The 14,676-nt window shown below is 40.7% G+C and overlaps 1 protein-coding gene across 1 annotated transcript in view; it reads left to right on the plus strand.

Moving 5' to 3' along the window:
• Positions 1-14,676, plus strand: part of LOC141917774 (potassium/sodium hyperpolarization-activated cyclic nucleotide-gated channel 1-like) — a 306,083-nt gene that overhangs the window by 212,053 nt on the left and 79,354 nt on the right. Inside the window, exon 5 of the mRNA XM_074811266.1 lies at positions 4,824-4,970. Within this exon, the coding sequence (XP_074667367.1) occupies positions 4,824-4,970 (147 nt within the window). The remainder of the gene's footprint in view (positions 1-4,823; positions 4,971-14,676) is intronic.

The raw sequence follows: 14,676 nt of genomic DNA on the forward strand, positions 1-14,676 counted from the left end.
CTAAGAACTTTTTCTCTGTCTTTTTGGAGACTTGAAAATAATATTTACTCTAGTTGATGCATTGAACTATTTCTTTACAACCAGAAATAAAACAAGGATTGTTAGTTTATTTAAGAAAGCTATAAATTGCCTTAAAATATGTTCTTTGCAGAATGCACCCCATTGGCTTTTCTATCTCTGATAGGCTCTCTAGCTCTCCTAATTCTCATTTTTATTCTAATTAAATAATTTTCTTTAAGTCTTATTAAAACACATTCATTTTTTCTGTACCAGGTGAATAAGTTCCATAATTCCGGAATACAAGGGGAAACATCCTGTCACTCACAGGCATTCCTCTGGAACCATCAGGTCTATAATGACTGCTTTTCATTGGAGTACAAAAGGTTGCTTGGAGTATTACTTTACTGCCATGACTCTAGGGCTGTCATTTATCAGAGAAGCCTCTAGGTACCATAAATTCATTTCCCTAAGGATGTCTCTGAAGTGTTTATACTTCAAGACTAGTTAAAGACTGTGTAAGGAGAAAAAGAAGATAGATAGGAAGATTATAGATATTTTGTAAGAGTGAATGAAACAAAATGCCTGGGAACATGAAGAGGAATTTGGCAGACTGTTGGAGACTGTTGCAGTTGTTGCAGAAGGCTCAGAATCATGAATGCCAGGTGATCCTGTGTGTTAACCTTGGTGATTCAGGTGAAGCTGGAGATTTGAACAGAGTCTGACAAAACAATTTTAGATTATTTTAAAAAGTTAATTATAATCTCCAAGTCACCTTTATAAATCAAAAGGCTCTTTGCTCAAATAATATATGCAAGGTATCAGACTGTATATGTTAAGGAGTAGATCATAAAGTAATAATAGTTAGTATTAATGAGGTCACCTGCTCAGAACAGAGGTTTTCTGATCTCTAAGCTCCTGTGGTTCTTAAAAAAAAATCTTAGTACTGCAGCTGTCTGACACTGACTCAAATGTTTACATGTTAAATGCCTGCAATGAGGTGGATTAATTGCAGCCAATGGCCCTGCACAGGCCCTTCTTTCCCATGAGTAGCATCTGCATGGGATGAGTCTTTGACAGTGTTTCCCACCACCTCTATTCTGTGTGATTATACTTTATTGGAAAAGAGAGGTGAAATGTGATCATCTACATTGCTATTTCTATCCCTATGAAGAACAAGAGAACTTTTTTTTCTCTCTCTGGCTTGATACATGCTTATGCAAAGCAGAAAAGACACTGAGAAACGCCCAGCCTAGAACAACCTTTTCCTCATCATTAGGACACTGCTGTGAAATGAGGTCTCTGATCAGAAGTCAAGAAAAGCAACATATCTGGTAACTGAGCAACTAGACCATATTTGTTTACTGAAGAATCTTTGTCTCTCCCTTTGGCTTTGGACAGACCTTCCCATGCATGATAAACTTATTGCCATGCAAGTTTCTTTGAAATGGATTGATTTAAAAAGCAAGTTATTTTTGGTGAATTGGCATTTTCCACTAATTAATAAAAAAAAAGGTAAGCGATAATTAGGTCTTATCAGAGCCAGAATTTCCAGGATCAGCAGCTGTATCGTATCAGTGTTTCTAAGTTACTCGTGCTGCTAGTAGCATAGATGTTGGCACAGCACCAAGCAGATGTAACAATTATGGTGCTAATAAAACATTTTTTTTCTTTTCATTGCAACTATTAAACAATCGATATAAAGTTACATAATTTCAACCTAATTATTCCTTTTTCTATATTCCTTTTCTAAATTACTACTTCAAATTGCTTCTTGAAATAACTGGATTTCCTGTGCTAACAATTAAGATGTCCATTTAGCTAAAGGCGTTGTAGCACGTGCTGAACTTAGTATTATGCAATGTTTCTATATTGCAGGATCAATGGGGTGAGGTGAAGCCAATGCCACAGGAAACCACTGCTCCTGATAGGCAGACCCAACATGCATTTCTAAAAAAAAAATTTCATTCAAATGTAAATAGGCGATTGACACTTGTCACTCTGTGTTCACAGTCAGTGTCAAAGGTAGCTGCAGCGTGTGTTCAGTGCCTAGAGACAGATGTCCCCATTACAGGTCCTTCAGCTGGCACAAACTGCTGCTCATGCCCAGAACTGAACTGAAGGAGTGACCGAGCAGAGGTGAGCTCCCTCATCCCTGCACTTCTCCAAGAGTGTGTGTGGGGGGAGAACTCCTTCTGCCTCCTCTCCCTTCACTCCAGGCACTTTTAAAAATGTATATTCTTTTTTACTGGCACAGGGAAATTGAAAAGAAAAAAAAAATCCAAAATATTCAAAAGATACGGAAAATTGTACAAGATGACTAGATAGGTATTAAATTTCACTTTGAAACTGGCAACTTTAAGGAGACCATTACAGTATATCTGATATTTTTAAATAAGCTGTCATCTGTACAGTATTTTTCTCATTAAAAAAGGAAATCATCCTGCTTTAGACTTAATATAGGTTCACCTATAGTAGCATTTTTATTCCTCAAGGCTTTGATAGTTGTTTCATTAAATCAGTTCTGTCATTGCCTCTGTGAAGAGAGGAACTGAGCTTGGTTTTCATGCTCCTCCCCTCCCCTTTTTAAAACAGTAAAAAGCAAATTTGTGCAATATTCTCTTCTTCAAGGTTATTCTGGTATAAAAGTCCTTTGCAACTCTCTTGCATTATACCATACATATCTCAAATAAATATATATTTTTGATTAGCAAGGATTGTTCTTTATTAGTGTTGCTCAAGCACATTTGTATGCAAATAAGATTGGGTAGAGAAGTGCAGCCCCTGTGCTAGGGAACATAGTGAAGTCCTTTCCCTGTCCATGTGTGCTACAACACATGACACATGTTACATGTCCTTCTTACATGAGATCACAGCAATGGAGGGCTGGACACAAACGCAAAGGGGCCATTGCATAGTGCAGCATCTTCTCTTTGGCTTTGCTGCAGAAAAGCTGGAGCACTGCACAGCAGCTGGGACTGTGTGACCACCTTGGTGAGATATATAGAGCACTGGGCGATCTTATATCCCTTCCCTCCAAGTAAATCCTTGCCTAGATTAGCTACAACTGATCAGTAGGGTAATTTTAGAAGCAATAACTTGTTTATGCTAGAGCATGCCTGTCTTCTATTGACCCGGAACTCTGATTCATACCCAGAATATATGGATACATTTCTTCTCCGAGCAGAAACCAATGATGAGCATGCAAATTTAAATATCACTTCTAAAGGATGGGTGTGAAGAATTCTTGCTTCAGAGGTGCAAAATAGCTGTACAGAGGTAAAAGCAGACTTATATATTCATCATACATTTTTAAATAGTCCCATGCAAAATTACTTTCTTCTTATCTAGGGAATGCATGTTGTACACATGGCCTCATCTAATCTTTTGCCACTTTGCAAAGCAAACACTAATTTCAGTTCCAGAGGATGGAGCAGCCTTCAATTATACAAGTTAAAGGATATGTGCTACAGTTCATAAGGAGTGCATGAACATTATAAATTCATTTAATTGCTCTACAGAAATGCTGTTCTTAATTAAGACTTCATTAGCTTTTTTTGATTGAAAACAGTTAAAAATGCCTAATTCAGCATAAAAAATGAAGAAAAAATTAAATGAAGATTCTTTACATAAGGAAACTAAGTTTCTGCCAAGTTTTAGCTCACCTATAAGCCTGGGAGGGTTTTTTTCCTTCTTTGTCTCAGTGCCTTTTCAACTGAGACATGGATGGGGAGTCAGAGAGGCAAAAGTCTTGGTCAGGTGGTACTTGTCCATTTGTGGTTTAGGCAACTTCTTCATTTTGTGGGTCTCAGATGTATCATACAGTTCAGTACAGTACAACTCTGAGTATGTTATACGGGATGTTGTTTTCTGAAAATTATGCTATCCAAAATGGCTTCTGAAGAAAGGAAACAAACAAAGCAGAAGACAGGGCAGAGGACTAGTATCACAGAATCACAGAATCATCTAGGTTGGAAAAGACCTTGAAGATCATCTAGTCCAACCATTAACCTCACACTGACCATTCCCAACTACACCATATCCCTCAGCGCTATGTCAACCCGACTCTTAAACACCTCCAGGGATGGGGACTCCACCACCTCCCTGGGCAGCCCATTCCAACGCCTAACAACCCCTTCTGTAAAAGAAGAAACAAGGAAACCAAATGCACAAGGTAAATTGAGTGAGGTCCTCTGAGTCTCCTGGGTCCTGGCATCTAACTGTTTCCTGATACCATGCCAATTTTTACAGCTCACTTTTCTCTTCATTCCTCCTGAGGAATGCTTTCTACTTCATTATTTTCACAGATTTTAACTTTGTTCATCAGTCACCTTATAAGCATAGACAACATTAGTATGTTGCATAGCAATACAGCATATCCACTTTCTGAAATTTCACACCTTATGCTTTCTCTGAATGCAGCGCTAGAGAAGTAGATATACACTGTGTACAGTTTCTCTGTCTGCTGCATAGAATGAGCTAAAAATGGTGTTGGTGTAGTTTTACAACTTCTATATAGCTGGGAATTTAGGGAACACATGACAAGTGTGAGGGTTTGGCTTCTAAAACTTATAAATTAATGTGGATATTAGCATCATCACTAAAGGTGATTTTCATAATTTTCAGTTGTTGTGCTGTCACATGAGCAACAGTAATACTAAATTAATATTTCTGTGAGGGTCCTCTGACATATGTATAAAATATTATCTTTATAAAATATATAAAACTTAAGTGCATACATGAATGATTTTTCATTTTAGAGGTGCCTTTAGATAGTACAAAAGTGCGTGGTTTTTTTCTGATTTTTCCTTTTATTCTCCTGACAGTACAAACAAGTGGAACAGTACATGTCATTCCACAAGTTACCTGCTGAAATGCGACAGAAGATCCATGATTACTATGAGCACCGTTACCAAGGCAAAATCTTTGATGAAGAAAACATTCTCAATGAGCTCAATGATCCCCTTAGGGAGGTAAGTGTTCAAGTGTTTCTTCATGGTATGGAAAACTTGAATGTCTTTGCTCTTACTGTGTTGAAATGCTCTTCCTGATTCTGTTCTGCAACATTTAATCTCATTTGACCATCTACCTAGTCAATGAATGACCAGGAGAATGAATTTTGTATTAGATCAATACAAAGAAATAGACAAGTTTACACTATTCTGAACCAGTCTGTCAGAGTCACTGCCACACAAGGATGTCAAAGAGTAAAATCCTGTCCTTAAGTGTTGAGAGAAACTCATGGTCTTCTGCCATTCTTTAAAATAGAGTGGCTAGACTAGAATGGTCCTGGGTGAAAGGTTTTTTCTGCTCTCCCTACTTGCTAACTGGGTATCTGTGCAGATGAAACCACTGAAAGCCACCAGTGAAGGGAGAGCTCCTCTATTTCATTCTGTGAAGTAGCATCCTTGGTTAAGATAGTCTTTATTTGAGGTGAGGAAGCTGGAATATGACATACAAGCCATTAAAAAAAATCTCTTTTGTTAAAACTCTAGTTTGTATTCCAGTTTTGGATTTTTTAAATGTTATGTTGTTTTGTGTGGAAGCAGTTGTAATTTTCTTTGGCAAGGTGCTTGTGTGGGAGGAAGGCAGCATTCATCTTGCTGTAACAGAAGTATATAAATCTAACTATCTTCTGCTGGGTGATGCTCATGCTTGATCTATTCAAGGATGTTTTTGTTATCAGTTGGATGTTATCTTCTACAGAAAGGAGGAGAAAAAAAACAGGAGAAGAAGGAAGTTGAAAAATTCAGAGAAGAAAGCATAAACAGGGAAAAGAGAAAAGAAACAAGAAAAGAGGAGAATAGAGGAGTGGTCTGATGTCTGATGAAACCTATGTAATTTTCAGTGATACCAAGTAATGCCTTTTAGTGTCCTCTGCTATGGGAGAAGTGGTACTGAATACATGTATATATAACTCCCAACAGAGCACAGGATGACATCTGTACTTTTGGAAAGTTATGTGTGGATTTATTTTTTTTAACAAGTTTTGTGGCATAAGAACATAGGTCTGTGATGGATTGTCTGTATCATTGAATCCAGCTCTTTGTTGTGAAGGGAAAACATGCCATACAATCCACTTCCAAAATCAATCAAGTTCCATATTTAAAATAGTTGGCATATTGAATTTATAAGAAACAATGCCATGGGCTCTGAGGCCACGTCTGTGTTATAGTCTGAAAGTGGCCTCCCTCCTTACAGAATGCCAACTGGGAATGGTGAATGGTGCCCAAAATCGTTGGTCATTGCTAGATGGTTCAAGTCAAAATCAGACCAAACCATGACTGTTCTAACAATTTAACAGTACAAATGACTGAATTCCAATGCCTGGACCCTTTTAATACCCTAACATTGATGTAGCCTGAGTCCATTATATTGTGGATTTGTAAGTGTTTTGGAGGGCTCTGGCTTCTGCACTGCCTCTGCCAATTTACCCTGCATCTCCCCTTGGTATCTTTTGAAATGTCAAGAGGAGAATGCATTATAAAAATCTATTATATAGAACAGGAAAAGTGTGGAAATTATCCCTAGAGTACAGTGACAGTCAAAACATGAATCTTGGCCAGTATGGAGCTTTTGTTTTGTTAAAAAAACAGATGCATGTGCAGACTCATCAGTCACAGACATCAGAAACAGTTTCATCTATTTCTGCTTTTAAGGAAAGCATTTTTTGATAAATGAAGCCTAATACCCTTCCACTGAAAAAAAAAAACAACAAATTATCTGTCTTTTCCTTCCTCCTCTCTCCTTATTTCCTTCCTCCCTCCCCTCCCCTCGCCTCTCCTTCCTTTTTTCTAATTGCTTAAGAGCAGCAAGGCAAATCTGGTCAAGCATAAAAACCAAATAGTGCTTTTGGGGAGAGATCAAGCATGGAAAATTAAAAAAAAAAATGAGCCACTAAAAGCACGGAGTAAGAATAGAATTTCACTGAAGGGGTGGCTTCTGGTTTTGCTATGATCATGCTGTACTTCATTCTCTGTATTATACAATAAAAAATTGTTTACGCAGTAGAGTGCATTCTTCAGGAGCTACAATCAGCTTGCACACTGCCCTGATGACAACATAGTAGTTGTTCCAGAAAATGTTTTTTTTTTTTTAAAAAGTAAGAACTGGACAGTGGCAATGCCAGAACAGGTTTTCCAATGAATCTGTCCAAATTCTGGCTGCAGCTCATGCACTGTGCCCTGAAAACACGACTTGGATGTTTGCTTAGTTTAGCAGTTTCAAATTCTATTTTAGCTACCTCTTCAATATGCGCAGTTTGCGAGTGCGGGTAGTGGCTGTTTAGTGTTACTAATGGATAGTAAATTAGACCATTTTAAAGGCAGAACACAATTGTTCTTATATTGGATGGGATATACCATTTTAAGTGCCAATAACTGCACAAGGCTATAATGTCCAGGTGATAGCACAGATACCCTAGCTGCATCTGTTGCAGGAGGATATCAGACCTGCACAACTCTATGAGACTTATATCAAGCAAAGCCGTTTATTTTTCTAATAGTACATATTTATGATCTTGCCAAAGCTCTTACTTCATAATTAGCAAATCAGCAATTAGACAGCTATCTACCTTTTCTCCTATCAGCATAAGACCACTCTAACACGCGCTGTGCAGACCAATCACCTTCTTGTTCACGCGCTGTTCACGCAGCGGTAACTTCTCACAGTTCAGTACTTTTCCACAGTTCAGTGTTGCAGCTGTCCGTTGTTTTTCCCTGCCACCTTGGCACAACTCAGCAGTTTCTTATCTTTCTCCCAAGGCCTGTTTCTCATCAAAGCCTTGCTGATTCTCAGAGGCTGTGCAGGGCTGACAGGCCGATGTCTCCCACATTCATCATTCAAGAATAAATATTTACTGCATTTCTTTTTAATGAATCCTGCATTTTATTATACCTTGAGTTTGCTGTAGGGTAAGAAATAAACATTCAGAGTCTCCACAGGGCATACTTAGCTTGATGAAATTAGCTTCTGATGAAGACATTCAATTGAAACCATTATTTCCTCACTTACAGTAAGAAGAACAAAAGAAACCACACAAACTACTGCATAATTATAGCATGATATCATCAAATGCTATAAAAAAAGTTGCAGTTTTCAGTTCTCCTTGTCAGCTATTCAAGTTTACTGTATGGGCTGAAATTTTCCACAGCTAGATTCTCTTTAGGAGTGATGACCTTTTTCTGGTCCATGTTTTTAAAGATTTGGTTCACACATTTTTTAGCAGAAAAGTAATTATGCATGATATAAATATGACCATTGAACCATTAAAAGAAGCTAAAGGGCATAGTATTAGGAGTAGAAATCTGATGTAAAATTAATTCTTACATATAAATAGTAATAAAGCTGTATATGCTTATAGTAGAGGTAAGACATTTTTGGTAAAAGAGGATGGATGTTCATTTAACTTAGCTTCTGAAAATTTTATATGAAATATTCATAGTAGATTGGATGAGGAAAATAATTAAAAGCTAAGAAAAGGTTTGATGTGTATGTGCAAATGGCTAACTTTACTGGGTTGTTACCCAATAGTCATGTTTATTGTGGGGAATTAACTAGGGCTTCATACTAAAAAAGAAAAAAGGATGCTGAATATTTCTAAATTTTACAAGGCTCTCTAGTTGCTTCATAGCTGAGTAAAGCATCTGGTAAACCAAGTGGTAGCTGACCTGTATCATTTAAGGATAAGCTTGTATTAATAAAGAGATTACCTTCAATGACTGGGAACTAAGGTAGACACTTATTAGAAAATGGGACTTAAAAACCTCATCTTCTCCCTGGTTAAGTTAGTTGCACAACTTGGGTATATTAGTCCCATGGTAATGTAGTTGGGTATCCTCAGCTCTACACACTCAAACTGAATTAACCACATGTTGCCATATGTGGTGTGCTACTACCTGCTAGTAAGGAAATGTCCTCTCTGATGAAAGTTAGGAATTAAGCATTTCTTTTAATTAAATTAAGAAATTTCACTCTTACTGAAAAGCATATCCCCTTTTTACAGGTAGACTTATCTGATAATAACTGTCCAGCCTTCTTGAGAATCAGATAGTCAGGAGACTCCTGGCAGTAACATTTTCTGTAGAGATGGAAGATTTTAAATTACTTCTACTAGGCCATGCAGGGTTGGATTCATCTAACCTATCTGTAGCTCTATACAAGTTCTGCATCAAATCTGAGCTAATCATCAGGCACCCTTTGCACACACCCTTGTCATGGTTTAACCCCAGCCAGCAACTAAGCACCACACAGCCACTCCCTCACTTCCCCCTGCCCAGTGGGATGGGGGAGAGAATCAGAAGGGTAAAAGTGAGAAAACTCAGGGGTTGAGATAAAAGCAGTGTAATAATTAAAAAACAACAAAAAAATTGTAAGGAAAAGAGAGGGAAAAAAATAGAATCATAGAATATCAGGCTGGAAGGGACCTCAAGGATCATCTGGTCCAACCTTTCTTGTCAAAAGCACGGTCTAGACAAGATGGCCCAGCACCCTATTCAGCTGAATCTTAAAAGTGTCCAATGTTGGGGAATTCACCACTTCCCTGGGGAAATTATTCCAATGGCTGATTGTTCTCATAGTGAAAAATTTTCCTCTTGTGTCCAATTGGAATCTCCCCAGGAGTAACTTGTACCCATTACCCCTCATCTTTTCCATGTGACTCCTTATAAAAAGGGAGTCTCCATCTTCTTTGTAGCCACCCTTTAAATACTGGAACATGGTGATAACAGAGAGAGAAAAATAAAACCCAAGGAAGACAAGTCATGCAAAGGAAAAAAATTGCTCACCACCAACCAAATGATGCCCAGCCAGTCCCCAAGCAGCACCCCCCACCAAACTCCTTCCTAGTTTTATTGCTGAGCATGACATTATATGGTCTGGAATATCCCTTTGGTCAGTTGGGGTCAGCTGTCCCAACTGTGTCCCCTCCCAACTTTTTGTTCACCTCCAACCTACTCACTGGCAGGGTGGTGTGAGAAGCAGAAAAGGCCTTGACTCTGTGTAAGCACTGCTCAGCAATAAGTAAAACATCCTGGAATTGTCAACACTGTTTCCAGCACAAATCCAAAACACAGCCCCATACCAGCTACTATGGAGAAAATTAACTCTATCCCAGCCAAAACCAGCACATTCTCCACCCTTTATTCCATACCATTTATGTCATGCTCAGGTCTCATGCTATCCAATATATCCTCATTAACCACCCCTTCCCCAAAAAATGTTTGTGAAATATCCATAAATATCCATAAAATGTTCATTGAGTACATTTAGTCCATGACTTTGGGCTCCATCCGTTATGGTGGTCACTCAGGACAGGAGAGGTGGTGTGTTGTGTGGAGTTACTGGGCACCAAAGCCACCTCAGGTTGGGTCACTGCTGCACTTTCACTGCTTCTTGTAAGGCTTGGCCTCCATTGGTTCAGGTGGTTCCTGCTATAGTAATTCCTATAACATGCAACTGAAATTATGGATTACAACCATTTAAAAGTATATCCATTACATTCTCCACCCCAGTCCCTTTGGACTAGGCCATAAGTTTTAACATTGCAATGAATTCCTCCTCTTGCCTCTAGCTTGGCTAGCAGTGAGAGGTTCCTGCTATAATACCTTTGATATATGGCAGCCACAGCAGTGGTGACATACAGCATCATGTGACATTGCCATCATACAACTCAAATCATGGATTATTTTCACCCAGGATTAAATCACCTTGAGGTACACATTGGACTCCCCCATCCATCTGCATTACCCACCAAGTGCACCCAGGTCCTTGAGCAAAAACAATCCCACAAATAGGTTTGCTCTTTCCTGAGGAAGGAATAACCCAGACTGTTTTTCCCAGCCAGTTCCTTATATGTACTACTGGGATCTTATCTCTTTCCACAGTGTGCAGGGGTTTTGATTGGGCACGGTCAGGTAGACAGGCAGATCCTCTAGTGTTAACTAGCCAAGTGGCTTCTGCTAAATGTGTATCCCAGTGACTGAATGTCCCAACACCCATTGCTCTCAGTGTAGTTTTTAACAGACCATTGTATTGTTCAGCTTTCCCAGAGTCTGGTGCATGATAGGGGATATGATACACCCAGTCAATGCCATGATCCTTGGCCCAAGTGTTTTTGAGGTTTTTTGGAAATGAGTCCTGTTGTCTGATTCAATTCTTTCAGGGGTGCCATGTCACCATAAAATTTGCTTTTCAAGGCCCAAGATAGTATTCCGGGCAGTTGCATGGATCACAGGGTATGTTTCCAACCATCCAGTAGTCGCTTCCACCACTATAAGCACATGGTGCTTGTCATGGTGGGTTCATGGTAGTGTGATATAATCAATCTGCCAGGTTTCCCATATTGATATTTCAGCCATCATTCCCTATACCAAAAAGGCTTTAGTCGCTTGGCTTGTTTAATTATGGTGCACGTTTTACATTCATGGATAACCTGTGCAATGGCATCAATGGTCAAGTCCACCCCTCAATTATGAGCCCATTTGTATATTGCTGTCATGGTCTGAGCTCAGAGGGCAACTGAGCATCAGGCAGCCACTCGCTCACCCCTTCCCCCTCAGGAATGGGAAGGAGAAAATACAACAAAAGGCTCAGGAACCAAGATAAGGACAGGGGGGATGATTCACCCATTAGAGTCATGGGCAAAAGACAGACTCCTTAGGGGAAGAAAAAAAAGAACATCAATTTAATTCAAACAGCAACAACAACCCTTAACAGAGTAGGACAGTGACAAGTATAACCACATCTTAAAAACACCTGCCCCCCACCCCTCCCTTCTTCCTGGGCTCAGCTTTGTTCCCGATTTCTCTACGTCCTCCCCCACAGCAGCACAGGGGAGCTGGGGAAAGGGGTTGCAATCAGTTCATCACCCATTATCTCTGCTGCTCCTTCCTCCTCAGGGGAAGGACTCCTCGCACTCTTCCCCTGCTCCAGTGTGGGGTCCCTCTCACGGGAGACAGTCCTCTATGAACTTTCTCGAACTTGAGTCCTTCCCACAGGCTGCAGCTCTTCCTGAACTGCTCCAGCATGGGTCCCTCCCACATGTTTAGTCCTCCCAGAGCCAAACTACAACAGCAGGGGGTTCCCACTGTCACCAAAACGGGATAAAAGAACTTATCGACACCAATGGGCACCAATGTGATGTAGATAAGCAGACACTCCTTTATTAACAGCCAGGTGCGTAGGGGAGTCGTCTCACCAACAACGCACCCCTAACTCGTGTAGCATGCTGATTATAGAGGATACAGTAATACATATTATTCAAGTTCTCATACATAAACATGATAATTCCCGTAACTCATTTTCTTATTCCCACCTCTTTCCGGTCATGCGCACTTGAGCCCTGAAATGAGTCGGGGGGCTGCTTTTGCGACCACCACGGACTACTGACTCAAAAGAAAGACCCTCCAATGTCCTTGACTCAAGGACTTTGGCTCACATTGCAATTTTAACATGCTTCGAGGCCCTTTCACAATGTATCTTTTAGAACACCTGGTCTACAGGGCAATAAATCGTCCTTACCTGATCAGCCTAACAATAGCACCTGGTCATGAGTCTTATGCTTTGAATAGAAATCTAGTTAATAATTATTACTAGACTATGGGGCCTTAGCCTGGGACTTTACAAAGGACTTTGTAGCAGCATGACTGGTTGTATGGTTACTCTAAACTAAATACAATATTTCCATGACTACTTAAAACATTACACTACTATCCTTTTATAAAACTGATACTTCTGTAAAATTCCATTTAATTGATTAGGCCTAATCGTTCCTTATCAAAATCACCAAAAATCATTAAAATCAGCTCAAATTTATAACAAATCAGTAACAATCAGAAACACCAGAGTCCCGGCCTTCTCTGAGTGCAGCCAGCTGCTCCAGCGTTGGGCCCTCCACAGGCTGCAGGTGGGCATCTGCTCCACTGTGGACCTCCATGAGCTGCAGGGGCACAGCCTGCCTCACCATGGGCTGCAGGGGAGTCTCTGCTCCAGTGCACCTCCCCCTCCTCCTTTCTTCCACTGACCTCGGTGCTTGCATATGTGTCTCCCTCACAACTTCTCCTCACAACTCACACTCCTCCTCCCAGGTTCCCCTTCTTAAATATGTTATCACAGAGGTGCAGCCACTGTTGCTAATTGGCTCGGCCTTGGCCAGAGGCGGGTCCAATTTGGAGCCAGGGGAGCTTCAAGAAGCTTCTCACAGGGGCCACCTCTGTAGACCCCTCCCCCGCTACCAAAACCCTGCCACACACACACAAACCCAACAGTTGCATCCCTTCCTAGATGTCCTGATCTGTCATGGGCCCATTGAGCTATAAATAGCTCACCCTTATGTTTCCAGGCCAGATCCACCTGAGCCACTTAAATTCTAGCAGCCTGGTCCACCTGCTTGTTTTGATGTTCTTCAGTGGCCCAACTCTTGGATATGTGAGCATCTACATGCTGTACTTTTACAACCAGGTTCTCTAGCTGGGACGCAATATCTTGCCACAATTCAGCAGCCCACATGGGTTTGCCTCTGCGCTGCCAGTTGGTCCGCTTCCATTGCTGTAGCCACCCCCACAGAGTCAGTACTGGCCATTTTTCTTGTTCAGTAATATCTAAAGCCAGCTGGTTGGCTTTCACTTCTGCAAACTGACTCGATTCACCTTTTCCTTCAGCAGTTTCTGTGACACAGTTTTCTCACAATATGACAGGATCCATCTGTCAACAGGGCATATTGATTTTCATTTTCTGGTTATTTATTATACAGTGGGGTCTCTTCAGCACGAGTCACCTTCTCTGGCAACATTCTGAAGTTTCGGCCCTCTGGCCAGTCCATAATCACTTCCTGGGCGGTTGGGGTTTCCCATTCGAGCCCATTGTGTGATCAGTGTGACTCACTCCATGTAGCATCAGTTTTATGATGTTTAGAGGGGACCCTCCTTTTGAACATCCAGTCCAGCACCAGCAGTTGGGGTGCCAAAAGGAGCTGTGCTTCAGTGCCAACTACTTCTGAAGCAGCTCAAATCCCTTTATATGCCGCTAACATTTCTTTTTTCAGTTGGAGTGTGATGGACTTCAGATCCTCTATATCCCCAGCTGTGAACCCCTAGAGGTTGACCTCGAGTCTCTCCAGGTGCTTTCTTCCAGAGGCTCCAGGTGGGGCCATGGTCCCTGGCTGCAGTGTAAAGCACATTCTTCACATCTTGTCCTGCCTGGACTGGCCCAAGTGCTACTGCATGAACTATCTCCCATTTAATTTCTTCAAAGGCTTGCTGCTGCTCAGGGCCCCATTCAAGGTCATTCTTCTTCCAGGTCACTCGATAGAGAGAGCTTACGATCAGACTATAACCCAGAATATGCATTCACCAAAAAATCATGACACCTAAGGAAGCTTGTGTTTCCTTTTTGTTAGTTGGTGGAGACATAGCTGTTATCTTATTGTTCACATCCATTGGGATATGACAACGCCCATCTTGCCATTTTATTCCCCAAACCTGGATTTCCTGTTCAGGTCCTTTGACCTTACTTTGTTTTATGGCAAAACTAGCTTTCAGAAGAATCTGGATTGTTCTTCTCCCCTTCTCAAACACTTCCTGCACTGTGTTGCCCCACACAATGATGTCATCAATATACTGCAGGTGTTCAGGAGCGTCACCTTGTTCCAGTGCAGTCTCTATCAATCCATGACAATGGTAG

The sequence above is a fragment of the Strix aluco genome, chromosome W (genome assembly GCF_031877795.1).
Source record: "Strix aluco isolate bStrAlu1 chromosome W, bStrAlu1.hap1, whole genome shotgun sequence".
In the NCBI taxonomy this organism is placed as follows: domain Eukaryota; kingdom Metazoa; phylum Chordata; class Aves; order Strigiformes; family Strigidae; genus Strix; species Strix aluco.